The 26,907-nt window shown below is 45.8% G+C and overlaps 1 protein-coding gene across 1 annotated transcript in view; it reads left to right on the forward strand.

The window, feature by feature from the left end:
• The window catches only part of PNPLA7 (patatin like phospholipase domain containing 7), a 2,530,065-nt gene that overhangs the window by 395,349 nt on the left and 2,107,809 nt on the right, over positions 1-26,907 (forward strand). The window contains exon 6 of the mRNA XM_030206608.1: positions 23,904-23,989. Coding sequence (XP_030062468.1) covers positions 23,904-23,989 — 86 coding nt within the window. The remainder of the gene's footprint in view (positions 1-23,903; positions 23,990-26,907) is intronic.

Raw genomic sequence — 26,907 nt, forward strand, 5'->3', positions numbered from 1 at the left:
TCGCGGGCGGGGCATCCTCAGGAGCAGACGGACCTGATTCTGAAGCTTGCACCGCCTTAGCTCGGGTAGGAACACATAGCCCGAGACTGTGTCGAACCTGGCCCCCCAAAACTCTAGAGATTGTGAAGGGGACAGGTGACTTTTGGCCATATTGACGACCCAGCCTAGAGATTGCAGTACTGAGACCACTCTGGCTGTAGCTTGTAAGCTCTCTGTTGCAGAGTCTGCTCTGATGAGCCAGTCGTCTAGGTACGGGTGAACCCTGATACCTTCTCGCCTGAGAAAAGCAGCTACTACCACCATTACCTTCGAAAAGGTTCGGGGAGCTGTGGTGAGGCCAAAAGGCAAGGCCCTGAACTGGAAAGGTTTTCCCAACACCGCAAACCTCAGAAACTTCTGGTGCGGGGGCCAAATCGGAATGTGCAAGTAAGCTTCTTTCAGGTCTAGAGATGTGAGAAACTCTCCTGGCTGAACCGCCGCAATGACGGAGCGCAGGGATTCCATGTGGAAATGCCGCACTCTCAGGGACTTGTTCACTTCTTTTAAGTCCAGAATAGGGCGAAAGGACCCACCTTTTCGCGGCACCACAAAGTAGATGGAGTATCGGCCGCAGCCTTGCTTGGCGGGAGGCACCGGGGTCACTGCCCCTAACTGAATCAGTCCTTGTAAAGTCTCCTCCACCGCCTCCCGTTTGACGGCAGAACCGCATCGGGACTCCACAAACACGTCTCTTACTGGGGCGTTGAATTCTATTCTGTATCCATCTCTGATCAGGTCCAGAACCCACTGATCTGAGGAAGTCTTGGCCCACTCCTCGACAAAGAGGGAAAGCCGTCCTCCGATGACAGGCATCGAGGAGAGGGCCGGCGCACCATCATTGAGAGGGTCGCCCCTGAACTCCTGGTCTTGAGCCACCGGCTGCGGAACGCTTGTCCGAGCGAAAGGAGTTCCTCTGCTGACCACGGGCACGTGAAGTGAACCCAGCAGAACGCCCCGGGCGGTACCTTCTAGCTTCACAGAAGCGAGGTCTGTACGAGGAGTGGACCGCCTGGCCCTTAGAGGAAGGCCTCTGCCTATCTTCGGGCAAGCGCTGGGGTTTTGGATCACCCAGGCCTTTCACAATTTTCTCTAACTCCTCACCAAATAGGAGAAGTCCTTGAAAACGCAACTTCACCAACCTTTGCTTAGAGGCCATGTCCGCTGCCCAGTGTCGTAGCCACAGACGACGGCGAGCCGCCACTGCTACTGCCATTTGTTTAGCCGAAGCTCTGACAAGGTCATAAAGGGCATCAGCCAGAAAGGACAAGGCCACCTCCATCCACGGAGCCACATCCAAGAAGGGCTCCGCTCCATCTCCGGGCTGAGCCACTGCCTGTTGCAGCCAAGCTAGGCAGGCTCTCACAGCATAACAGCTGCATGCAGACGCCCGAACAGTGAGACCTGCAATTTCAAAGGACCGTTTCAACGCTGTTTCCAGCCTACGGTCTTGAACGTCCTTCAGGGCAACACCTCCTTCAACAGGGAGGGTAGTTCTCTTTGTCACCGCAGTGACTAGGGCATCCACTGTAGGCATTTGAAAACGAGCCATATGTCCCTCACGCAGAGGGTATAACTGCCCCATAGCCCTGGAAACTCTCAAAGGTCCCTCGGGGTCAGCCCACTGAGCCGAAACAAGCTCTAGGATGGAGTCATGCAAAGGGAAGGCCCGAGCAGCTTTCTTGGTACTAGCCATCCTGGGATTACCCGAGGAGGCCATGCCACTGTCAGGATCTTCAATCGAGAGGGCCTGCAGGGTATGAAATAAGCGCTGGCAGCTCATCACGGTGGAAAATCCTCACCGCGGAGGGATCATCCAGATCCTGTGGTAAATCCGCACCTGACTCTGGTTCCTCAGACCAAGATCGTCTGTCCGAGTTCTCCGAATCCTCACACCCCGACCACGGGGGGGAAAAGGGTGCACCACAATCTGAAGGGGAATTAACCCTTCTGCGCTTATCTTTAGGCCAAGCATCCGGGAAAAAAGCCTCACTGGGCAGTCCCAGGCCAGAATCCAGCGGGGGGGGGGGGGGGGGGGGGGGGGGCAATCAGAGGACCTCAGGCGACCCTTGAGGAAGGGCTCTTTTCATCATGTATGCTTTATGCAGCAAAAGCACAAAATCCGGGGAGAAAATCTCACCCTGGGCACCCAAATCCTGTCCGGTGCTAGCCACTCCTGAAATAACCTCATCTCGAGGTGCCCCACCCGGCTCAGGTCTCTCCGTGTCCACGGAGGCCGCGCCTTGCGGTGTAAGCAAAATGGCGCCCGCTGCCAGCTCAGAGCGGGAAGAAACATCGCTCGCCATGCTCGGGCCGGCTCCTACGCCAATACAGCACGATTTACAGAGCCCTGCTGCTGATTTGTGCTTGCCACAAGTGGAACAGCGCTTTATATTGTCCGCAGCCATCGCCGAAAAACGGCGGTAAAATCCAAAATGGCGGTTTGCGCCAAAATCGCCCCGATCGCGGGCCCACCCCGGAGGAGTTGGAAAACACTCTTACCTCAAAGGATCTAGTGTACAACTACGATCCTGCTGAAAATCAGGTCAAAAACCTCTGTTCCAGCGTCTCTGCATTTAAAAACGCGACGCAACTTTTTTTTTTTTTTTTTTTAAGCTGTGAGGAAAGCAGAGGTATTGAAGACTCCGGAGGCTCAGATGAGTGGGAAAGGCAGGGAAAGGGCGAACCTATATGCCTGCATCCACTGTTGGTGGGTAAGAACAGGGAAAGCAAGGCAATATGTCCACATCCACAGAGGTATGGGTAAGGCGGGGAAAGGGCTAACCTATGTGCCTTTAAAGTGAAGCTGCTATAGCCTCCAACACCCCGGTTAACAACTGGCAAGCCAGGAACCACCTCCCGGCAGATTTTTCTGGAGCTCGAACAAGCTGCAGCCACCCTGCTAAGGGAGATAGAGAATACTGAAGAGGCAGTGGAGCTAGCTGGCCAAGAGGGCACTGTGAGAGTTTGAGTGCTCTCTATCTCCCCTGCTGGTTGATGGACATAACCCATACGTAATGGCTTCATCTGCTTGATGACAAGGAATGGCAATATTTCTCTATAGCTGTGAAAAAAAGGTTGATTATTACTTGTTTTCAGGTGCCCATATTCCATCATTTAAAGCTCTAATTGATATACTTCCAACTTGTAATGATTCCTCAGAGTCGATTTAGGAGGTGATTTTATAAGGAGCCACTTCACTGTAGGAGTTAAGACAGCGTGTAAATGGCCATATTTTAATCATTTACATGTACAAATGGCCTCTTATAATGGGCAGAAGTATGCGCATTGTTTGCAAGGTGCATACTTTCACTGTAGGTATGCACATGGTTGGATTTTGGGTGGAACGTGGTTGATGTGAGCAAATAGGCAAAATGATTATGAAATAACAATAATACATGTATACTTGCAAAATGTAGTTTTGTCATTTACCCAAGCTCAATGACTATTGCAAGTGATAAATGCCTTAAATTAAGACTCATTTTTGATTGCTTATGGCATACCCTCTTAGGAGACAATTTTATAAGTGTATGCCTCTATTTAGGCGCATACAGAATCTAGGTGCTCAGATTCTGTTATAGAGTGCTAGTGTAACCTGTATTTGTGCATCTTACATTTGTGCACCTATTGTTATACCAGCCATAGACTTTGTGTAACTGCCGTTACATAAGTGTGGCAGGGTCACACATACCTGCCCATGTCCCTCTCATGTTCCACCCATCTATATGGGTGCTGTTACAGAATAGCCCTCAGGGAACCTTTTACTAAACCATGTTAAGCAGTTTACATGTTGCTTACTGTTGCTAGTGCAGACCTGATATTATTGCAGTTAGCACATGATAAACTGTGCATTTTGTGTGAGTGAGCATGTCTTGGGTGTAGAATGTGCATGGAAGGTGTTTTGTGGTTGGCATTCTACAAATACCATGGCCTGGTTTAATGCACAGTTGATGCAGGACCACTTGCTGCGTCCTAATAGGTGCTAAGTGCTTCTGCGCTAACTTCAAGCAGAGTACTGTGCGCTAATGGATCTTTTTAAAATAATTTCTTTATTTTCAACAAGATCCATACACAGTGGGGCTCATTTTCAAAGCACTTAGACTTACAAAGTTCCATTGGTTACTATGTAACTTTGTAAGTCTAAGTTCTTTGAAAATACACCTCTACGTGTACTATAACTCTTAAGTATTTTGCAGTATAAGTTTTCAGAGTTTTCAAATGGCATATATTCATCATTATCAAATGCGCTGTATTTATTCCCACTCGCCCCCCTCCCCCTCAGCACCAATTCCAAATAACTTTCCAGTAGACGTTAACAACAAAGAACTTACCATATCAACATATTTATAGTTTATTAACTGGCTATACTATTTGGCTTTATGCAAGAATACATACATCCAATAAAACCAATACATAGGCTCTATATGTTTCAAGTGCTGCCCTTTTTCTTGACACACAAGGATGAAATGCAGTTCAACAAGGCCCTACAAAAATTCTTGTGGAATGGGAGACGGGCTCGAATACCACTAGCAGTACTTCAGACACCAACAGAATTCGGCAGACTGGGGTTGCTTAGCATCAGACATATCACAGTGGCTAGTGGTATGCGCCATATAAATGATTGGTATAGAGCCTCCAATGACTTTTCTGCTACAGAATTGGAAAGCCACATGTTACAAGACATGCACCTTGGATATGTTATTTATAAGCCAAGGGCCGCAATTGTGCAAGAATTGAAAGACACTGGAATTTATAGATCGGCCCAAGCAGTCTGGAAATGGATTTGTCGCTTGTACCATTTTACGCCTGAAGTGACCCCATACTTACCAATTGTGGGTAATCTGGACTTTGCCCCGGGGTCGCTGCACAAAGCATTCCGCACCTGGAGAAAAAAGGGCATCAGCTTTTTGTTCCATGTAGTTTCTGAGGAAGGCCGCATAAAGACTTTAGCAGAATTAAGCCGTAGCTATAATCTGGCTCCCACGGATACTTTTTACTATGCTCAACTGCGACATTATGTCAGAGGTTTACCGTGGGAATCACTGGCAGAGGATGCACAGGAAGAACTGGCAGAGGCATTCTCCTTTCGGGCACAACAGAAGGTTCCTCTGGCCTATCATCACAGATATATTAGGGATAATTTTTCAGAACTGGATTGTAAGCATCTGTCAGAAGTCTGGAGTATGGACTTGGGAATTACTATAAAAAAAGAGACATATTTTAGGAATGAAGCAATACATTGGGAACTCCAATACAAGGTGCTATACAGAGCGCATGTATCACCCAGACGAGCTTTCCATATGGGACTCTCCCCGGATGGGGCGTGCCCGAAGTGTGGGATGGAAGGAGCGGGGCTGGGCCACATGTTTTGGACATGCCCAAAAATTCGAGACTTTTGGAGAGACCTGTTGCAGGAGATCTCACGGATGTGGCGAGTGATGTGGAGACCCCAGCCAGAACTTATGTTTGGCAGCTTGTGGCTTCCACGCCCCGCTCCGAGAGGAATGCGGCATTTTGCTCTGAGAGCTACCATATTGGCAAAAAAAAGCAATTCTAAGGGCCTGGCTGGCCCCCGGAGGACCCTCAATACAATACTGGAGGGGAGGCATGCTAGAACTAATGCGTTTTGAGCGATTGGAAATGAACAGACAACCCCCCAGGTACAAACAGGAATTTCTGCGCCGTTGGGCGCCCTTGTGAGATACATTAACACCAGCAGCACGAAGTTACCTGATCAACATATAAACAAATGACAATGGACTGATAGGCTAAGGAGTGAGAGCAACCCTGGGTGAGGTGGGTGGGGAGGAGGGGGGGGGGGGTTGGGGAGGAGGGGAGAAAACAAAAGAGACAATTGTAGAACCATAGAGATGACATGCGTGTGTCTGGGAACAGACACATGTAGTTTGTGTTGAAGGTTGCATGTTATTATTCTGGTTGCTTGTTCAACATGGTATGTGCATTTTGTCTAATAAAAAGTATTGAAACATAAAACCAATACATAAAACGCAGTATTAGGTGCTAGGAAGATAGCCCCAACTAATTCGGGGGAGGGGAGGAGGAAGCATCAACCTCTCCTTTATAGGCACACGACTTTGGAACTCGCTACCCAAAGACCTGAAACTCACAGAAAACTACCTATAATTCAGAAAAAATCTGAAAACATATCTTTTCAAGAAGTCTTCCCCCCCTGGATCTGCCTAATCCCACACCTATACATCACAAAAAGTTCAGAAATAGAAAACAATAATATTAATCTCTCTCACAATATCCTAATATATCAACCTAAGCGTTTATTGTACTTCTGTATTCTCCGAGGACAAGCAGGCTGCTTGTTCTCACATGTGGGTTGGCGTCCACGGCGGCCCCAGAAATCGAGATTTTCCAGCAAAATCTACAAAACCTTTGCGACAGTCAGTAGAGCACGGAATGGAAGCACTGCGCATGCACGGCCACCTTCATGGCCGCGCATGTCTGTTCCCACCTCAGTTTTTTTCTTTTCCACGGTGGAGGCTGCGTGTCGGTCTCTGTCCCGTAGGCCCCAGGAAAACCTTAGGCGCCCTTTGCTCACGTTTAGCACTTTCTTTTTGTTTTAGGTCGCTTTTTTCCTTGTCTTTTTTGTTTTCCAGTTTTAGAAAAACAAAACCCTTTTTTCTTAGTTTTTTGCCCTGGTAAGTTTTCTTTCGATTTCAGTTGCGGCCTTTTTGGACACCCGTTCGCTCGTTCTCCCATATTTTGCCCTTTGTTGGCACGATCGAGCGTTTGATTTCGCTATCGCGATTTTTCCGCTAATGTCATTGAAGCCTCCCAGTGGCTTCAAGAAGTGTGCTCGGTGCCAGTGGTCTATCTCGAGCACTGATCCGCACTGCTGGTGCGTCCAGTGTCTTATGCCCGACCATCGCCCAGACGCTTGTAAGTTGTGTCTGAGTTTAAAAAAGCGGACACGGGCATTGAGAAGAGCTCTTCGGGACTGTCTTTTCGGAGCTCCGTCTGATTCCTCGACGTCGACATCGGTACCGAGGTTGGAACCGTCAATATCGGCACTGGGGATGGCATCGACATCGGGAGCGCAGGTAATGGCTGTCCGAACGTCACCTTTAGCTGGGAGCAGTGAGCCGTCGAGTGGGTGTCCACCCGTCTCGAAGACTCCTGCTGGGCAGGCCCACCAGGACTGACCGTTGTCAGACCTGAACCCGAGGAGGCGTGTGGATTCCACGTCCTCCTTGTCGGTACCTAGGAGTACCGGTGACGTGCTTCAAGCGAAGGCTAAGAAGCATCGACAGCGGTCTCCTTCGAGACACGGTACCGGGAGCTCTGGGGCGTCGAAGCATTTGGCACCCAGAAAGCATTGAAGCCGGGAGGAGCGCTCCCCCTCCATATGAGAGGTGTTGGTGTGTCGATCTCCGGACAGCCCTGTACCGCCTCCCAGGCCTTCACAGATTCTGACTTTGACTCCTGCACCGGCCTCCCAGCGACTCTGGAGGAGAGCATCAGAGCCATTCTTCCAGACCTTCTGGAAGGGCTGCTGCAGCGCTCTGTTCCGGTACCGGGGGTGCTTGCGCCTCCGGTACCGACGATGGACGTGGCGGCTGGCTCAGTGCCTGTGGTGAGGTCTCCGATGCCGATACCGCTTGTGGCATTGGCCTCGGCTGCCACCCAGGTCGACTCCCCATCGACGTCGATGGAGGGAGCTTCGTCGCCACCGGCATGGGAGTCGACCTCTCGACATCACCTTCGAGGACATCATTCCTCGGCGTAGAGACGGGCCCAGTTTTGGACTGTAGTTTGTGAACTCTTGTGCGATACTGAGGAGGATGCCTCCTGGGATGAAGGGGAAGACCCCAGATATTTCTCTTCTGAGGAGTCTTGTGGTCTTCCTTCTGATCCCACTCCTTCACCTGAGAGGAAGCTTTCTCCGCCGGAGAGTCTGTCCTTCTCCTCCTTTCTCTGGGAAAGGTCTGTGGCCATTTCTTTCCCTGTGGTAAATGAGGATGAGCCCAGGACTGAGATGCTCGAGGTCCTGGACTATCCTTCACCACCTAAAGAGTCATCTACTGCCCCTCTGCATAATGTCCTCAAGGAGACATTGCTGAGGAACTGGATGAAACCTTTATCTAATCCCACCATCCCCAAGAAAGCAGAGTCCCAATATCGGATTCATGGGGAACCTGAGTTGATGAGGTCGCAGTTACCTCACGACTCTGCGGTTGTGGATTCCACTCTCAAGAGAGCCAGAAGTACTAGAGATTTCGCCTCGGCGCCCCCGGGACGAGAAGCTAGGACTTTAGGCTCTTTTGGGAGGAAGGCCTACCAGTCCTCTATGCTTATGTCCAAAATTCAGTCCTACCAGCTCTACATGAGCATCCACATGCGGAACAATGTTAAGCAACTGGCGGAGTTGGTGGATAAGCTCCCTCCGGAGCACACCAAGCCTTTTCAGGAGGTGGTCAGGCAGCTGAAGGCGTTTCGTAAATTCCTGTCCAGGGGTGCTTATGACACTTTTGATGTTGCATCCAGATCCGCTGCTCAAGGTTTAGTGATGTGCAGACTCTCATGGCTGCGTGCCTCTGACCTGGACAATCGGACCCAGCAGCGGCTTGCGGATGTTCCTTGCCGGGGGGATAATATTTTTGGTGAGAAAGTCGAGTAGGTGCTTGAGCAGCTCCACCAGTGGGAAACCACCCTCGACAAACTCTCCCACTGGGCGCCTTCAGCATCTACCTCAACAGGTAGACGATTTTTCAGAGGAAGGAGGAATGCTCCCTATGCTTACAAAAAGCGTAGGTACAATCCACCTTCCCAACAGCCTTCTCAGGCTCAGCCCCAGTGCGCTCGTTCATGTCAACAGCGTGTGCCCAGACAGGCCCCTGCAGCTCCCCAGCAAAAGCAAGAGACGGGCTTTTGACTGGCTCCAGCTGAGCATAGCCACCATAAACGTACCTGTGCTGGACTACCGGTTGGAGGGAGGTTAAAATTTTTTCACCAAAGGTGGCCTCTCATAACCTCCGACCGGTGGGTTCTTCAAATAGTCCGGTTAGGGTACTCCCTCAATTTGATCTCCAGACCACCAAATTGTCCACCGGGAGCTCAGTCTTTCAGCTTCCAGCACAGGCAGGAACTTGCAGAGGAACTCTCCGCCCTTTTCAGCGCTAATGCGGTCGAGCTCGTTCCACCAGGGCAAGAAGGGCTGGGATTCTGTTCCAGGTACTTCCTTTGCAAAAGAAAACAGGGGGGATGCGTCCCATCCTAGACCTAAGGGCCTTGAACAAATATCTGCTTAAAGAAAAGCTCAGGATGGTTTCCCTGGGCACCCTTCTTCCCATGATTCAGAAAAACGATTGGCTATGCTCTCTGGACTTAAAGGATGCTTACACTCACATTCCGATACTTCCAGCTCACAGGAAGTATCTGTGATTCCGTCTGGGAACACAGCACTTTCAGTATTGTGTGCTGCCCTTTGGGCTTGCCTCCGCATCCAGGGTGTTTACAAAATGCCTAGCGATGGTTGCACCGTCGCTACGCAGACTGGGAGTGCATGTCTTCCCTTATCTCGACGATTGGCTGGTGAAGAACACCTCAGAGGCAGGAGCTCTACAGTCCATGCAAATGACTATTCGACTCTTGGAGCTACTAGGGTTTGTCATCAATTACCCAAAGTCCCACCTTCTTCCAGTTCAACAACTAGAATTCATAGGAGCTCTGCTGGACTCTCAGACAGCTCGGGCCTATCTTCCCGAGACAAGAGCAGACCACCTTCTGTCTCTCGTTTCCATGGCTAGGGCATCTCAGCGGATCACGGCTTGGCAGATGTTGAGACTTCTAGGCCATATGGCCTCCACAGTTCATGTGACGCCCATGACACACCTGCACATGAGATCTGCTCAATGGACCCTAGCTTCCCAGTGGTATCAAGTTACAGGGAATCTAGAGGATGTGATCTAGCTGTCCACCAATTTTCACAATTCCCTTCAGTGGTGGACAATTGGATCCAATTTGACCCTGGGACGTTCCTTCCAGATTCCTCAGCCTCAAAAAGTGCTGACCACAGATGCATCTCTCCTGGGGTAGGGAGCGCATGTAGATGGGCTCCACACTCAGGGGGCTTGGTCCCTCAAGGAGTCAGGTCTTTAGATCAATCTCTTGGAGCTGCGAGCGATCTGGAACGCTCTGAAGGCTTTCAGAGATCGGCTGTCCAATCAGGTTATTCAAATTCAGACAGACAACCAGCTTGCCATGTATTATGTCAACAAGCAGGGGGGCACCGGATCTCGCCCCCTGTGTCAGGAGGCCATCCAGATGTGGCTTTGGGCTCGCCGTCATGGCATGTTTCTCCAGGCCACGTATCTGGCAGGGGTATACAACAGTCTGGCCGACAGATTGAGCAGGATAATGCAATCTCACGAGTAGTCGCTCAACTGCAGAGTTGTTCACAAGATCTTCTTAGAGTGGGGCACCCCCTCGGTGGATCTTTTTGCCACTCAGCTCAATCACAAGGTCCCTCAGTTCTGTTCCAGACTTCAGGCCCACGACAGGCTAACGTCAGATGCCTTTCTCCTTCATTGGGGAAGGGCCTTCTGTACGCATATCCTCCAATACCTTTGGTGGGGAAGACTTTGCTGAAATTCAAGCAAGACCGTGGAACATGTTTTTTGATTGCGCCCTTTTGGCCCTTTTGGTTCCCTCTTCTTCCTGAGTTGTCCTCCAAAGAACCGTGGAGATAGGAATGTTTTCCAACCCTCATCACTCAGAATGAGGGGGCGCTTCTGCATCCGACCTCCAGTCCATGGCTCTCACTACATGGATGTTGAGAGCGTAGATTTCGCTTCCTTGGGTCTTTCTGAGGGTGTCTTATGGGTCTTGCTTGCTTCCAGGAAAGATTCCACAAAGAAGTGTTACTCTTTTAAGTGGAGGAGGTTTGCCGCCTGGTGTGACAGCAAGGTCCTAGATCCTCGCTCTTGTCCTACACAGACCCTGCTTGAATACCTTCTGCACTTGTCAGAGTCTTGTCTCGAGACCAACTCCGTAAGAGTTCACCTTAGTGCAATTAGTGCTTTCCATTATCGTGTAGAGGGTAAGCCTATCTCTGGACAGCCTTTAGTTGTTCGCTTCATGAGAGGTTTGCTTTTGTCAAAGCCCCCTGTCAAACCTCCACCAGTGTCATGGGATCTCAACGTCATCCTCACCCAGCTGATGAAACCTCCTTTTGAGTCACTGGATTCCTGCCATCTGAAGTACTTGACTTTGAAGGTCATTTTCTTGGTGGCGGTTACTTCAGCTCGTAGAGTCAGTGAGTTCCAAGCCTTGGTAGCCCATGTTCCTTATACTAAATTTCATCATAACAGAGTAGTCCTCCGCACGTGCCCTAAGTTCTTGCCGAAGGTGTTGTCGGAGTTCCATCTGAATCAGTCAATTGTCTTGCCAACATTTTTTCCCTGTCCTCATACCCACCCTGCTGAACGTCAGTTGCATACATTGGACTGCAAGAGAGCAATGGCCTTCTATGTGGAGTGGATAAACCCCACAGACAGTCCGCCCAAATGTTTGTTTCTTTCGATCCCAACAGAAGGGGAGTTGCTGTCGGGAAACGCACAATATCCAATTGGCTAGCAGATCGCATTTCCTTCACTTATGCCCAAGCGGGGCTGACTCTTGAGGGTCATGTCACGGTTCATAGTGTTAGAGCCATGGCAGCGTCAGTGGCCCACTTAAAGTCAGCCACTATTGAAGAGATTTGCAAGGCTGCGACGTAGTCATCAGTCCACACATTCACATCTCATTACTGCCGTCAGCAGGATACCCGACGCGACAGTCGGTTCGGGCAGTCGGTGCTGCAGAATCTGTTTGGGGTCTGGAATACAATTCCACCCTCCTAGGCCCATTTTTGTTCTGTTACAGGCTGCACTCTCAGTTAGTTGTTCTTCGTCGGTCAAACTCTGTTATGTCCTCACCGTTGCGAGGCCCAATTGACCTTTCTTTGTTGTTTTGAGTGAGCCTGGGGGCTAGGGATACCCCACATGTGAGAACAAGCAGCCTGCTTGTCCTCGGAGAAAGCAAAGATACTTACCTGTAGCAGGTATTCTCCGAGGACAGCAGGCTGATTGTTCCCACCAACCCACCCTCCTCCCCTTTGGAGTTGTATTCTGCTTTATTTGCTTTTCATTTAACTGAGGCGGGAACAGACGTGGGCGGGAAGATGGCTGCGCATGCGCCGTGCGTCCGTTCCATGCTCTTTTGGCTGTCGCAGAGGTTTTGAAGATTTTGCTGGAAAATCTCCGTTCCTGGGGCCGCTGTGGACGCCAACCCACATGTGAGAACAATCAGCCTGCTGTCTTCGGAGAATACCTGCTACAGGTAAGTATCTTCGCTTTATGTACTAGACTTCTACAAATCTAAATTTTGTAACCACCTTTTTGGCAATATGTAAGCCATATTGAACCTGCCATACAGTGGGAAAATGTGGGATAGAAATAAATATATATAATAAATAAATATAGCTTATTGCTGGTTCCTTGCAACCAAACTTTGACTCTGGAACGCTCAAAAGAACAAGCAGAAAATCCATTACAAAATACAGCGAGACAGAATAATAGAATTCAGTTTTATCATGGGAACAAATATTTATATATTTATATTATATATTTATATTATATTTATTGCATTTGTATCCCACATTATCCCACCTATTTGCAGGCTCAATGTGGCTTACATAGTTTTGATAACATTGTCATTGCAAGGTGACATATACATTTATTATTGTGCAGAGGTTAGATGAGGATAGAAAGAAGGAGAGGGGTGCTTAAGGTAGCTATAGTCGATGAGTTATCTTAATTGATTGGATTGTCGGGTGAATTATTGTGGCTATTCTCATTGTATGCCTTGCTGAAGAGATATGTCTTAAGAGATTTGCGAAAAATAGTTGTTTCACCAATAGTTCTCAAGTCTAGGCAGTGCGTTCCACATTTGCTTGCCTAAATACGAGAATGTGGTCGCATGCATCTGTTTGTACTTTAGTCCTTTTTAACTGGGGAAGTGCAGGTCGAGAAATTTGCGGGATGATCTTGTGGCGTTTCTTGGAGGTAAATCTACGAGGTTTAGCATGTAGATTGGGGTGTCTGAGTGAATGACTTTGTGCACAATCGTGCAGATCTTGAACGTAATGCGTTCCCTAAGTGGGAGCCAGTGAAGCTTCTCTCTCAGGGGTTTTGCATTTTCATATTTAGTTTTTCCAAATATGAGTCTGGCGGCAGTATTCTGGGCAGTTTGTAGTTTTTTGATGGTCTGTTCTTTGCAGCCCGCGTATAGTGCGTTACAGTAGTCCAGATGACTTATTACCATTGACTGTACCAGGGTACGGAAGATGTATCTCGGGAAGAAAGGTTTTACTCTTTTAAGTTTCCACATGGAGTAGAACATCTTTTTTGTCGTGTTTTTCACGTGGTCATCGAGAGTGAGGTTTCGATCTATGGTGACTCCGAGAATTTTCAGGTTTTTTGAGATTGGGAGAGAACAGTATGGTGTTATGGTAGAGAAGTGTTTTGTGTTATGTTGTGAGGTGAGTACAAGGCATTGTGTTTTTTCTGCATTTAGTTTTAGTTGGAATGCATCTGCCCAGGTGTGCATTATTTGGAGGCTTTGGTTGATCTCATTTAGATCATGTTTGAAGGGGATGTAGATTGTGATGTCATCTGCATATATGTTGGGATTGAGGTTTTGGTTGGCTAGAAGTTTGGCTAAAGGTATCATCATCAGGTTGAATAGGGTTGGTGAGAGGGGTGATCCTTGGGGAACTCCACATTCAGGTGACCATGGGGGTGATCTATCCGCGTTCATTGTTACTTGGTATGTTCTTGTGGTCAGGAATCCTTCGAACCATTTGAGAACTGTGCCTCCTATTCCGAAGTATTCTAGTATATGTAATAGTATTTCATGATTAACCATGTCAAAGGCACTGGACATGTCAAATTGTAGGAGGCGTATATTGTTATCAGTTGCAATTGTTTGTTTAAATGAGTTCATTGCGGATACTAGAACAGTTTCGGTGCTTGATTTGATCGAAATCCTGATTGAGAGTTGTGCAAGATTGAGTGTTTATTTAGGTATTCAGTGAGTTGTTTCATCACTATGCCTTCCATGAGTTTCGTTGTAAGTGAGATAGATGCTACTGGCGGTAGTTGGTTAGGTCCATTGTGCTTTTCTTAGCATCTTTTGGTAGTGGAGTAAGTAGGATGTTTCCCTTATCTGTGGGGAAGAGCCCATTCTGAAGTATGTAGTTTACGTGGTTCGTGAGGTCTGTTTTGAAATGTTTGGGTGCGGATCTTATTAGATTGTTAGGGAAGATGTCTAGCTTGCATTGCGATTTGGCGTATTTCCTGAGCCAATGTGAGAGTTCATTTGTTGAGATCGTTTCAAAGTTTGTCCATGATCGATCTGCTGGATATTCCTCGGATTTTGGGTCTAGACATTCAAGGATATTTGCGTAGTCTGTTGCATTAGTAGGTATCATGAGTCAGAGCTTTATGATTTTTTCCTTGAAGTAATTTGCAAGGTTGGTTGCTGTTGGGGTATCTGTGTTGTTGGATGTAACCGTGGTGGTGTTTGAGATTGTTTACGAGTGTGAAGAGTTTGTGTGTATCCTTGTAATTTGGTCCTATTTTGGTTTTGTAGAACGTTCTTTTAGTTTGTCTGATAGAGTATTTGTATTTCCTCTGTGGTTGTTTCCAGTTTTTAAGTGTATGTTCGTCTTTTTTCTTGCTCCATGCTCTTTCTAGTCTTCTGACCTGTGTTTTTAGTTCTTCGTTGAACCATGGTAATGAGTTTTTCCTATGTGAGGTTCTGGTTTGAAGTGGTGCTATATTGTCTAGTGTTGTTCTGCATCTGTTCTCCCATTCTTGAAGAAATTGGGGTGAGTCTGTAGGTGTGGTCCATTCGTCGGTATAGAATTGTTGCCAGAATGTTAGTGGGTCTATTTTGCCTCTCGTAGAATAGGTTTGTCGTTCTTGTCTTTGTTGTTTTTGGATATGTCTGAAACATTAAACAAAGTTGAGATTAGCATATATAACCAACTGGGCATTTTAAGTCTGCCCTTTAATTATGCCGTATGTTCAGATATCATAGCCATGTGAATAGACATGCACACACCAAAACAGGCATCCATATATACATTGTAAAAGTAAACAACTTCTACAGAGTACATACAAGATTTTTATTTTCTCATTTCAATCTTCCAAAATTCTAGACAGCTCACAGATCAGTAGGACCCAAAGCAGTCTGAAACAAGTAAAGTCAGAAACAACACAAGTTATAACCTAATTGTTCAACCATCCATAGGATTTACCTTTGGGTTTAAAAAACAAATGTAAAGACTATCCAGTTGGGTCAGGCTACTCACTATATAAATATTCCATCACCGTTCATTATTGCTACCAAGTATTACATATTAAGGGCATTTGCTTTAAACTTTGTTTTAATTTTGTTTATCCAAAGTTTAAAGCAAATGCCCTTAATATGTAATACTTGGTAGCAATAATGAACGGTGATGGAATATTTATATAGCGAGTAGCCTGAGCTAACAGATTATTTTCCTCAGAACATAATTAATGTTGTATGAACTTTGCGGCTAACAGTGTGCTGAACTGGACAATATTGTCATATTTAGATGGACTCTGGACAGGACCGCTGCATGAAGGAAGCCCTTCCCTCATTATTCAATACCTCTGTGTGAAATAGTAGTAATAAAAAAAGGCAAGTGCATCAAACATATAAATGGCAAGTGACCGACTCACCTGCAAATGCGCAGTAGAGACTTCCCTCTCTGTCCCACCCTCGCGTCAAGACGTGATGACGTCAGAAGGCGTAACAGAGAGGGAAACGGAGTCGGAGTCACTGTCGGACGCTGCCACACGGAAACGAACATCGCGCGCACCAACCTCCACCCTCCCCCCCATCCCCGCCGCCGCTCCCGCCCCCCTCCGTATCGGGCCCCTGCACTGACCTGACAGCGCCTCTCACCTCCGTGTGGAAGCGCTGCAGGCAGCAGCAGAGCGATCTGCTGCTGCCTGCAGCGCTTTTACATGGAGGTGAGAGGCGCTGTCAGGTCCGGCACGGAGGGGGGAGGGAGCAGCGGCGAGGAGGGTAGCTGGAAATCTCGCTCGTTTTAACGGGCTTAATGGCTAGTTTTTATAATATACCACTGCATTCCACAAAACAAAAGGAGCAAGTTCCCACATGCCACTTTTTTCTTTTGATGTAGGCACAGGAAAAAAAAGTTAAATGCTCCAGGGGTCTCAACCTAATTAATGTTTTTTTTTTATGTACTATCTCCTTTAGTGATTGGACTATATCTCCACTGCTGATCTCTACCTTTAAATCCTCAGACCATCGTCTTGCCACTGCTTCATAACTACGATGCTTGGCAATCAAGCTTAGCTGTTTATACAGTGTGGACACCGTAGTCTGTTCTCTTCCCTGAGGCAAAAACAAATTCACCAGCAACTCATACATCCCTCTATCACATTTTTCTCTAAGTAATTTCTCAATATAGCTGTGGATCTGGCAGTAAGCATACCATGTCACGTTCTCTACTCCCACCAAGTCCTCTAAAGCCTCTCTTGATATAATCTTTCCCGTATCTTGCATAACATCTGCCACTAATACCACTCCCTCCTGTGCCCACTTAATAAATTTCGGGTAAGCATTCCCTGGTTCGAATGCTCTATTTCCTACTAGTGGGAGGAGGTCCGTACATCGTGGGTTCTTATTTAATCTCCTCAATATGTACTGCCATATACATCTCATTGGGTGCAATAAAATATGATGTTTCCATTCCTTTGGTAACATTTTACTCTCAACGTGCATCATATAATAGGGATGATATGGTCTAAACAATGCACACTCAGTATTCCATGTCGTATGCTCTTCTGTTTCCATAATCCAATCTGCTAAGTGTCTAGCTAAACAGGCCCAATTATATTGTTTAATGTCAGGCAACCCCAGGCCTCCCTCTGTTCTTTTCCCATAGAGATATTCCAATTTAACTTTAGCCTTTTTCCCACTCCAACAGAACCTAGTCAACATGCCTCGAATCTTCTTTATATCTTTAAATGTTTTTTTTTAATTATACTTATAAATAGTAATTCTGATTAAGAACCTGATTCTCATATCATGGCTATTTTAGTGGCCTTTTACTAGATGAAAACATCTCTGCATAAATACAGGGAGTCCCTATAACTAGCCCCTCCAGTGATTTACAATTTGGAACTATACCGCTCTAATCAGTGAAACCAGTACTTCATCTGTGTTTATTATTATGTTGCACAAGCCAGCATGTTTGAAAATATAAGTGAAATCAAATAAAAATACTACCAACAATAAAGAAAGACAATGTGGATAGAGCAGCTCATAGGTTTGTTTGCTTCGTTTTGGGTGAATGGGGATGACGGCTGCCCGAATGAGAGGAAAAGGGAGATTTACCTAATTGGCTTCAGCTTTTGTGTTGTCTCCTGTTCTTAATCTAACCTGGTCAGCTCTCTCATTTCCTTACTTCCCCCCCCCCCCCCCCCCCCCCCCCACCGGCATGGTCTGGAATTTCTCCATCTCTTCCTCTGCCACGCTCTGGCGATGTGGTGACTTTTTTCTCTCTCTCTCTCTCCCCCCCCCCCCCCCCCCCCCCTTGCAGCGGTTCTTGCATGCTCTCCCTCTGCATGATTTGGTACTACTTGCTCCCTTCCGAGTCCCTGCACCTCTGCCTTTCTTCAATTTTCCGGGCTGCCGGCAGCATCAGCAAGGTTAGCACACTGCCTTTGGCAGCCCTGGAAGCTCTCCCTCTGTTACAGTGCCCCACCGGGAAGATATTGTACCAGAGGGAAAGCTTCCGGGCTGCCAAAGGCATTGCACTTACTTTACTGACACTGCCGGCGGCCCGAAAAATTAAAGGACAGTGGTGCAAGGACTAGGAGGGCTGCCAGTAGTGCCCAAAACACAGGCACTTGACTGGCCACCAAGGTTGAGGGGGCCTGAGGCTTGTAATTTTTCACAATCCTCCCGTGATTTAACGACTTTGAATAACTTTGTGTCATCAGCAAATTTAATTACCTCACTAGTTAATCCCATCTCTAGGTTTTTTATAAATATGTTTAAAAGCAGCGGTCCCAGCACAGACCCCTGGGGAACTCCACTAACTACCCTTCTCCATTGAGAATACTGACCATTTAACCCTACTCTCTGTTTTCTTTCTTTTAACCAGTTTTTAATCCACAATAGAACACTACCTCCTATCCCATGACTCTCCAATTTCCTCTGGAGTCTTTCATGAGGCACTTTGTCAAATGCCTTCTGAAAATCCAGATACACAATTTCAACCGGCTGCCTTTTATCCACATGTTTGTTCACCCCCTCAAAGAAATGTAGTAGATTGGTGAGGCAATCCCGTCACTAAATCCATGTTGATTTTGTCTCATTAATCCATGCTTTTGAATATGCTCTGTAATTTTGTGCTTTATAATAGTGTCTACCATTTTGCCCGGCACCGACGTCAGACTCACTGGTCTATAATTTTCTGTATCTCCTCTGGTACCTTTCTTAAAAATCGGCTTTACATTGGCCACCCTCCAATCTTCCGGTACCATGCTCGATTTTAAGGATAAATTACATATTTCTAACAGTAGATCCGCAAGCTCATTTTTCAATTCTATCCGTACTCTGGGAAGAATACCGTCCAGTCCAGGAGATTTGCTACTCTTCAGTTTGTGGAACTGGCCCATTACATTCTCCAGGTTTACAGAGAATTCATTAAGTTTCTCCGACTCGTCAGCTTCAAATACTATTTCCGGCACTGGTATCCCACTCAAATTTTCCTCGGTGAAGAGGGAAGCAAAGAATTCATTTAATCTCTCCGCTACGCCTTTGTCTTCCCTGATCGCACCTTTTGCTCCTCAGTCATCTAACGGTCCAACTGATTCTTTTGGCGGCTTTCTGCTTTTAATATACCTAAAAAAAATTTTTACTTTGTGTTTTTGCCTCCAACGCAATCTTTTTTTCGAAGTCCCTTTTAGCCTTCCTTATCAGCGCTTTGCATTTGACTTGACATTCTTTGTGCTGTTTCTTATTATTTTCAGTCGGTTCCTCCTTCCATTTTCTGAAGGATTTTCTTTTAGCTGTAATAGCTTCCTTTACCTCACTTTTTAACCATGCTGGCTGTTGTTTGGTCTTCCGTCCTCCTTTTTTAATACGTGGAATATATTTGGCTGGGCTTCCAGGATGGTGTTTTTGAACAGCATCCACGCTTGATGTAAATTTTTGACCCTCGTAGCCATTCTTCTCATTTTATCATAGTCTCCTTTTTTAAAGTTAAACGCTAACGTATATGATTTCCTATGTATACTTACTTCAAAGCTAATATCAAATCCGATCATATTATGATCACTGTTATCAAGCAGCCCCCGCACCATTACCTCCCGCACCAGATCATGCGCTCCACTAACGACTAGGTCTAGAATTTTTTCTTCTCTCGTCGGCTCCTGTACCAGCTGCTCCATAAAGCTGTTCTTGATTTCATCAAGGAATTTTACCTCCCTAGCGTGTCCCGATGTTACATTTATCCAGTCAATATCGGGGTAATTGAAATCACCCATTATTATTGTGTTGCCCAGATTGTTTGCATCCCTAATTTCCTTTAACATTTCTGCATCTTTATGTTCATCCTGGCTAGGCGGACGGTAGTACACTCCTATCACTATCCTTTTCCCCTTTACACATGGAATTTCAATCCACAGTGATTCCAAGATGTTTTGTTTCCTGCAGAATTTTCAGTCTATTTGATTCAAGGCTCTCCTTAATATACAATGCTACCCTGCCACCAATTCGATCCACCCTATCATTACAATATAATTTGTACCCTGTTATGACAGTGTTCCACTCATTATTCTTCTTCCACCAGGTCTCAGAGATGCCTATTATATCTCATTTTTCATTTAGTGCAATATATTCTAACTCTCCCATCTTATTTCTTAGGCTCGTGGCATTCGCATATAGACATTTCAAACTGTTTGTTGTTCCTATTTACATCATGCTCAGTACTTGACAATATTAATTTGCAATCTTTTGTCTGATTTTTATTTTTATTTAAGAACACCTGATCTACTTTGGTCTCTTTTTCAACCTCACTATCAGGATACCCTATCTTCCCTGTTTTGGTGATACCTTTGAAAGATACCTTATCCCGAACCATGCGCTTTTGAGCAACTGTCGGCCTTGACCCCATTTGTAGTTTAAAAGCTGCTCTATCTCCTTTTTAAATGCCGATGCCAGCAGCCTGATCCCACCCTGGTTAAGGTGGAGCCCATCCTTTCGGAATAGGCTGTTGTGACACTGATTAGTGTATCTGGGTTTTAAAAAAGTTTTGGACAAGTTCCTGTAGAAAAAGTCCATGGTCTGTTGTTGAGATGGACATGTGGGAAGCCACTGCTTGCCCCGGGATTTGTTGAATGTAGTGTTGCTACTAATTGGGTTTCTGCAAGGTGCTCGTGACCTTGATTGGCTACTGTTGGAAGCAGGATACTGCGTTAGATGGACCTTTGGTCTGACCTTGTATGGCTGGTATGTTATGTTCTTAGGTTACTGTGAAATGCAAAGTGTGTCAGCAGTTTCTTTTTGAGTGATCCTCCGAATGTCCTTTACATTCTTTCATTGCTGTCATGGGTTGTCCACTTTCTTTTTAATCACACATCAGCCCTTTCTGGTCCACAGTCTTGACAGTTTTGGCCCAGTGATGCACAGTACTCACATGAGCACAGTCATTACCATAAACAACCTGCGTGCAATGGCGAATTTCAGTTGGAGGGACTCCTTCAACAGTCAGAAATTCTACCATGGCACGTTGCTTAAATTGCTCCGACAAGTGCTTACACCATGTTTCCATTTCACAAACAATAGCAAAACAACCTCTTCACACGATGCTGAGATGAAAGAAGAGATTTCAATGAACAAATTAAATCATGTGGTGCGTCAGTGCTTACCATCTGTTCAGTGCTTACCATCTGTTGATGAATTATGAAGATAGAGGCATTTCTTTCAACCCTTATATTTCTTTGCATAGACCTTTGGCAGTATGCAAGCGCTATCACCTCAATTATCATACATAAAATTATTTTAAACTGTTTTATGCATCTTTTTAATTTAAAATTTGTAATATTTATGATATTCATGCTTTGATGTATTATGTAAAGGTAGATAAGGAAATGGAATAAGGAAATGTAATATCATAAGTGCTGGCAATAGTATCAAACAAAAGACAGAATAATAAATTACAATTTCATACATTGGGCTTGGCATCTATTTTCCTCTTTCTTGGTATATAAATGTCTCAAGTATAAAAATTACCCTATAGAGATTTTATCTTTATGTTTAGGGTAGAAACAGTTGTAATTCATTAAACTATTTTTGTCTGTTTAATTTCTATAAATGAAGGTATTAAATCGATTATCAGATCAAACTTAAATGATGGAACATTGACACCTTTTTTTTTAACTTAGCTATAGATGAAACATAATTGACAAATGTCTTTAAATGAAAACATCACATAATAAAGACACTTTGAAATATCATGAAAGCAATAAATGTAAACGCTTAAAATCAATTTGCACACAAAAATATACTGAATTTTAATTATTTGTATTTATTGTTTAAAGTGCATGTTCAAAATATATTTGCATGTCGTGGATCTATGGTGTGCCCTCTAGACTTAATACCAGGTCTTCAACTTGGTTAATGACAGCAGTGTGTGTTCTGCTGGGTCCACCATTATTGGGGCAATGTTTGAAATCACCAGTAATACTGATTTTGTGAACAAGTTTCTTCAATTTACCAAGTGACCATTATTTTTCAGGAAACTTTTTCACTCCATAACATTTCATTTGTCTCAGAAATGTTATAAAATAAATAATAAATACATGATGTGCTTGTCTTCTAGCAAAAACCCCATGTTGACCAACTGTAAATGATTACCTCCTGCCTGTCATAGGCCTGTTTATGAACTCTGTTTATGAGCCATTTTGCCCTGGATATTCAATACTGGGCTTTGTCCGGGCAGCTGCATTAAATATCTGGGGCTAAATTAAAGTTAAGGAAGTCACTGGGGCTTCCTTAAATTTATGCAATAAGGTGCCCTGTGCTTCTGTGAATCCACCCATCCCTCCCTCCTTCGCCACCCCGGTCCTCCCTACTATTCTGCACCTATTTAAGGGCCTAGGCCCCCCCTACCTACTTGTAAGGACCACTGGGGTCATATGAGCAGGAGCAATGTCCCATTGTGGCTTCCATTACATTGGCTGCAGTGATTAGAGGGAGGAGCAGGACAACCTGGAAGCTAACAATGCACCAGCCAGTATTCAGACCAGTGCCACGTCAACTTTGCTGCCTTTTTCCTGTATGAATATAGCCGCTATCCAGTCAGGTCCTGGCTCCTTCCATGCTCTGCCAAGCTCTGTCCATGGACTGTCCCAGCACAAACTGGACAGTGCAGAAGCAATCTGTGGTTATATTCAGTGGCATTATCTAGTTGCATTCTGTCAAATATCACTACTTAGGCAATAGAAGTGATTTATCCGGGCAGGAGCCTCTTCTGGCCAGTTAAATCACTTTGGGTATTGGGGGTGTGTGTATGTATATATATATATATATATATATATATATATATATATATATATATATATATATACACACATACACATATGCTCACTATCTGAAATAAGCCATAAGGTGTAGTGGTGACCATTCTAAGCTTAGTTTAGGCAGCCCTTGTTGAGGGTCCTTCTCTCCACCATATGCTTCAGGCCATATCTGATTCAGCTGTCGCAATGTGTCGAGCAGTGTTTCTTCCTCTGGATTAATCCTTTTCTTCTGTGATGGTTTCAGAAGTTGGGATGGAGGGAAAATGAATGCTCATTTCTGCTGTGTAATGTCTCCCTTGTTTTAATTAATTGTCTTTCATAAATCACACCTTAGCTTCTAATGCACCAGTGGCACATATCATTAACAAAGAAAACCTCACAGATGATTGAGGTGCTCTTTCCCCTGCTGTACCTATACAGTTGCAGCTTTTCAGCACCAGGGAAAATGTTCTGGGGGGTCTTTGAAACAGCTGTTCTTGATTCTGTTTTGTAATATTTCTAGTACAACTAAACTGTTAGAAGATTTGCTGTGTAAATGTAATAAAATAAGTCTCAGACTTCTGTTATTTATGTTGGTCACCACCCTTTCCTAATTGTTTTCCATTAGGGATCCAATGACGAGCTTTTGGGACACATTGCACTGTCTTGTTCCTCCAAACCATGTTTTATTTTGACTTGACAGTTCTCTTTCAGCTTAGTTGGAGCAAGACTTGGATCTTGCACCATGAGCCTTCATTCATATTATACAGGAATGTTTTCCACCACATTTGTGTTTTCTTCGCACCCTACCCCTGTTGAGTTATTGCATTGATTATCTGGGGCTAGTGGCCATGAAGCTGATTGGAATGTTACAACTGCAGACCCTGACTCTGATCACTTAGGCATCATTCTTACCCAGTGACCACAACTTCCTCCTCCTAAGGTTTGTGAGCTCTCTTTGGACCATCTCCGGCTGACCTGGGAATTGAATTCTTAATACATGATATTGTGCTGCACTTACCATGCAAGCTATTGAGCCAGTCCCCAGTAATTTCCGCAGTACTTTATTCCACTTTACAGATGAAATGTTCTAAGCTAGAGTACTTTAGGTTTTCAGAGAATGCCACAAAAGTAGGAATTTACCTGTGCTTTATTCAGATAGTCCACCTCTTGTTTGCAAGTATAACCCAACAAAAGTGAAGATTTTTTTTCCCTGAATTTCAGAGGAGCAGCAGCAACCAGAAGTGCGTCGATACAGGTTTCGCAAGAGAGACAAAGTGATGTTCTATGGTCGAAAGATCATGAGAAAGGTACCATGTGTGAAAACTGGCTAAATGTTGAGCTGAAGTGGAGCTTTAAGTTCAAAATTATAATCCACAAGCTTAAAATCTAAAGGAGATGTATTAGAGCTGTCACAGGAAGGCAGCTGGCTAGTCTATTGTTAATAGATTTGTTAATCTAAGGTTGAACAGCACTAGAAGGAGGGTGGTACTTCTGGGGAAAGGTTGAAATCTGCATGGCCCAGATGCACTAAACCTTAACGACCCTTTACTGACCCTCAGCGAAGAAATGTTCAACCTTAGCATGCATCAAACGCCATTTCCCGAAGACGCTAGCAGCTAACGAAAACGGAATGCAAACAAGAAACTACCATTGAAATGTGGACAATTCGGAATGCACTTACCATACCGACGATTGCAACGAATCATTTACCGTCAGAAATTTTACGTGAGCTCAGACCTATCATTAAGGCCTGAGCTGTCATCTCCCCGCTGCCCCCTGCACCATAAAAATCCAAGGCGGCACGTTTAAAAAGAAAAGTGAGATACAAACACAAAAACATGTCTCCCCGCTCCCCCCTGCATCATTACAAAACTAAACATACCTCAAAAAAGGATCGGAAGGGGGCAAAGGCGCTCGTCAGAAGCGTCCTGTATGGACGGCCTTGCCGACCCCCCCCCCCCCCCCCCTCCGAGATCGACGCTGTTCCCCACTTCCGTCCTTTACTAAATTAAAAACTGAAAATAAAAATCTAAACGTTTGCAGTGCCGGCCCCCCCTCCCTTCCTGTCTCGATCTTCTTCTTTTCCCAACACTGCTCTGCCTCCCCCCATCCTCCACCCCTTGCCCTGCCCCCCTGAGTTCGTCGCCGCCGTTCCCCCCTCCAAAGGACCCCCCCCTCCGCTTTACCGGCCGTGCAGCGCCTCTCACCTGTGTGTGAAGGCGCTGCACGGGATGAAACAACAGATCGTTGATCGCTTCTGCCTCCACCGACGTCTCTCTCCTTCTTCTTGTGCCCGCCATCCTCTGACGTAGGGTAACTTGCGTCAGAGGAGGGCGGGCACAAGAAGAAGGAGAGAGACGTTGGTGGATGCAGAAGCGATCGACGATCCGTTGTTTCAACCCGTGCAGCGCCTTCACACACAGGTGAGAGGCGCTGCACGGCCGGTAAAGCGGAGGGGGGGTCCGTTGGAGGGGGGGGAACGGCAGCGATGAACTCAGGGGGTGGGGCAAGGGGCGGAGGATGGCAGGAGGCGGAGCAGTGTTGGGAAAAGAAGAAGATCGAGACAGGAAGGGAGGGGGGCCCGGCGCTGCAAAAGTTTAAATTTTTATTTTCAGTTTTTAATTTAGTAAAGGGCGGAAGCGGGGAACAGCGGCTATCTCGGGGGGGGGGGGGGGCAAGGCCGTCCATAGAGGACGCTTCTGACGAGCGCCTTTGGCCCCTCCCGATCCTTTTTTGAGGTATGTTTAGTTTTGTAGTGATGCAGGGGGGAGCGGGGAGCCACGTGTTTATGGGTTTTTGTTGTTGTTGTTGTTCTGAAGTTTGTGGCATGCGCAGAACAGCCAGCATAACGCTTGGCTGCTCTGCGCATGATTTAGGGGCCGATTACCGACGGGGATTACGAATCTTTGATACATTGTACTTTTCAATACCGCACTGAACATGTGCGACTTGTTTTTTTGGTGCATGCTTTGTTTTTTCAAATTCGTTAGGGAGTTTAACGTTTTTGAATTTTTTACATTTGGTTGATGCATCTGGCCCCATGTGTCCATTTTTAAATTTGCAAAATAGATGTATAGGTAATATGCATCTTTTGCAACTGCATACTTTTTATCTGCATATAAATCAGATACTTTGTATGGGCTTAAAGACCATGCATTCTTGATTGGATTTTTCACACCTTTCAGTGATAGCTTGTGATCATCACCTCATTGAAAATGTATCACAGAAAAAAATAAAAAAATTAAACTACTCTTTCCTCTTTAGACATATTTCCCAGAGGGCTATTAAGGATCAGTCTGTTTGTTTCTCCATCTGTATGTACAGTGGTGGAAATAAGTATTTGATCCCTTGCTGATTTTGTAAGTTTGCCCACTGACAAAGACATGAGCAGCCCATAATTGAAGGGTAGGTTATTGGTAACAGTGAGAGATAGCACATCACAAATTAAATCCGGAAAATCACATTGTGGAAAGTATATGAATTTATTTGCATTCTGCAGAGGGAAATAAGTATTTGATCCCCCACCAACCAGTAAGAGATCTGGCCCCTACAGACCAGGTAGATGCTCCAAATCAACTCGTTACCTGCATGACAGACAGCTGTCGGCAATGGTCACCTGTATGAAAGACACCTGTCCACAGACTCAGTGAATCAGTCAGACTCTAACCTCTACAAAATGGCCAAGAGCAAGGAGCTGTCTAAGGATGTCAGGGACAAGATCATACACCTGCACAAGGCTGGAATGGGCTACAAAACCATCAGTAAGACGCTGGGCGAGAAGGAGACAACTGTTGGTGCCATAGTAAGAAAATGGAAGAAGTACAAAATGACTGTCAATCGACAAAGATCTGGGGCTCCACGCAAAATCTCACCTCGTGGGGTATCCTTGATCATGAGGAAGGTTAGAAATCAGCCTACAACTACAAGGGGGGAACTTGTCAATGATCTCAAGGCAGCTGGGACCACTGTCACCACGAAAACCATTGGTAACACATTACGACATAACGGATTGCAATCCTGCAGTGCCCGCAAGGTCCCCCTGCTCCGGAAGGCACATGTGACGGCCCGTCTGAAGTTTGCCAGTGAACACCTGGATGATGCCGAGAGTGATTGGGAGAAGGTGCTGTGGTCAGATGAGACAAAAATTGAGCTCTTTGGCATGAACTCAACTCGCCGTGTTTGGAGGAAGAGAAATGCTGCCTATGACCCAAAGAACACCGTCCCC

The sequence above is a fragment of the Microcaecilia unicolor genome, chromosome 6 (assembly GCF_901765095.1).
Source record: "Microcaecilia unicolor chromosome 6, aMicUni1.1, whole genome shotgun sequence".
In the NCBI taxonomy this organism is placed as follows: domain Eukaryota; kingdom Metazoa; phylum Chordata; class Amphibia; order Gymnophiona; family Siphonopidae; genus Microcaecilia; species Microcaecilia unicolor.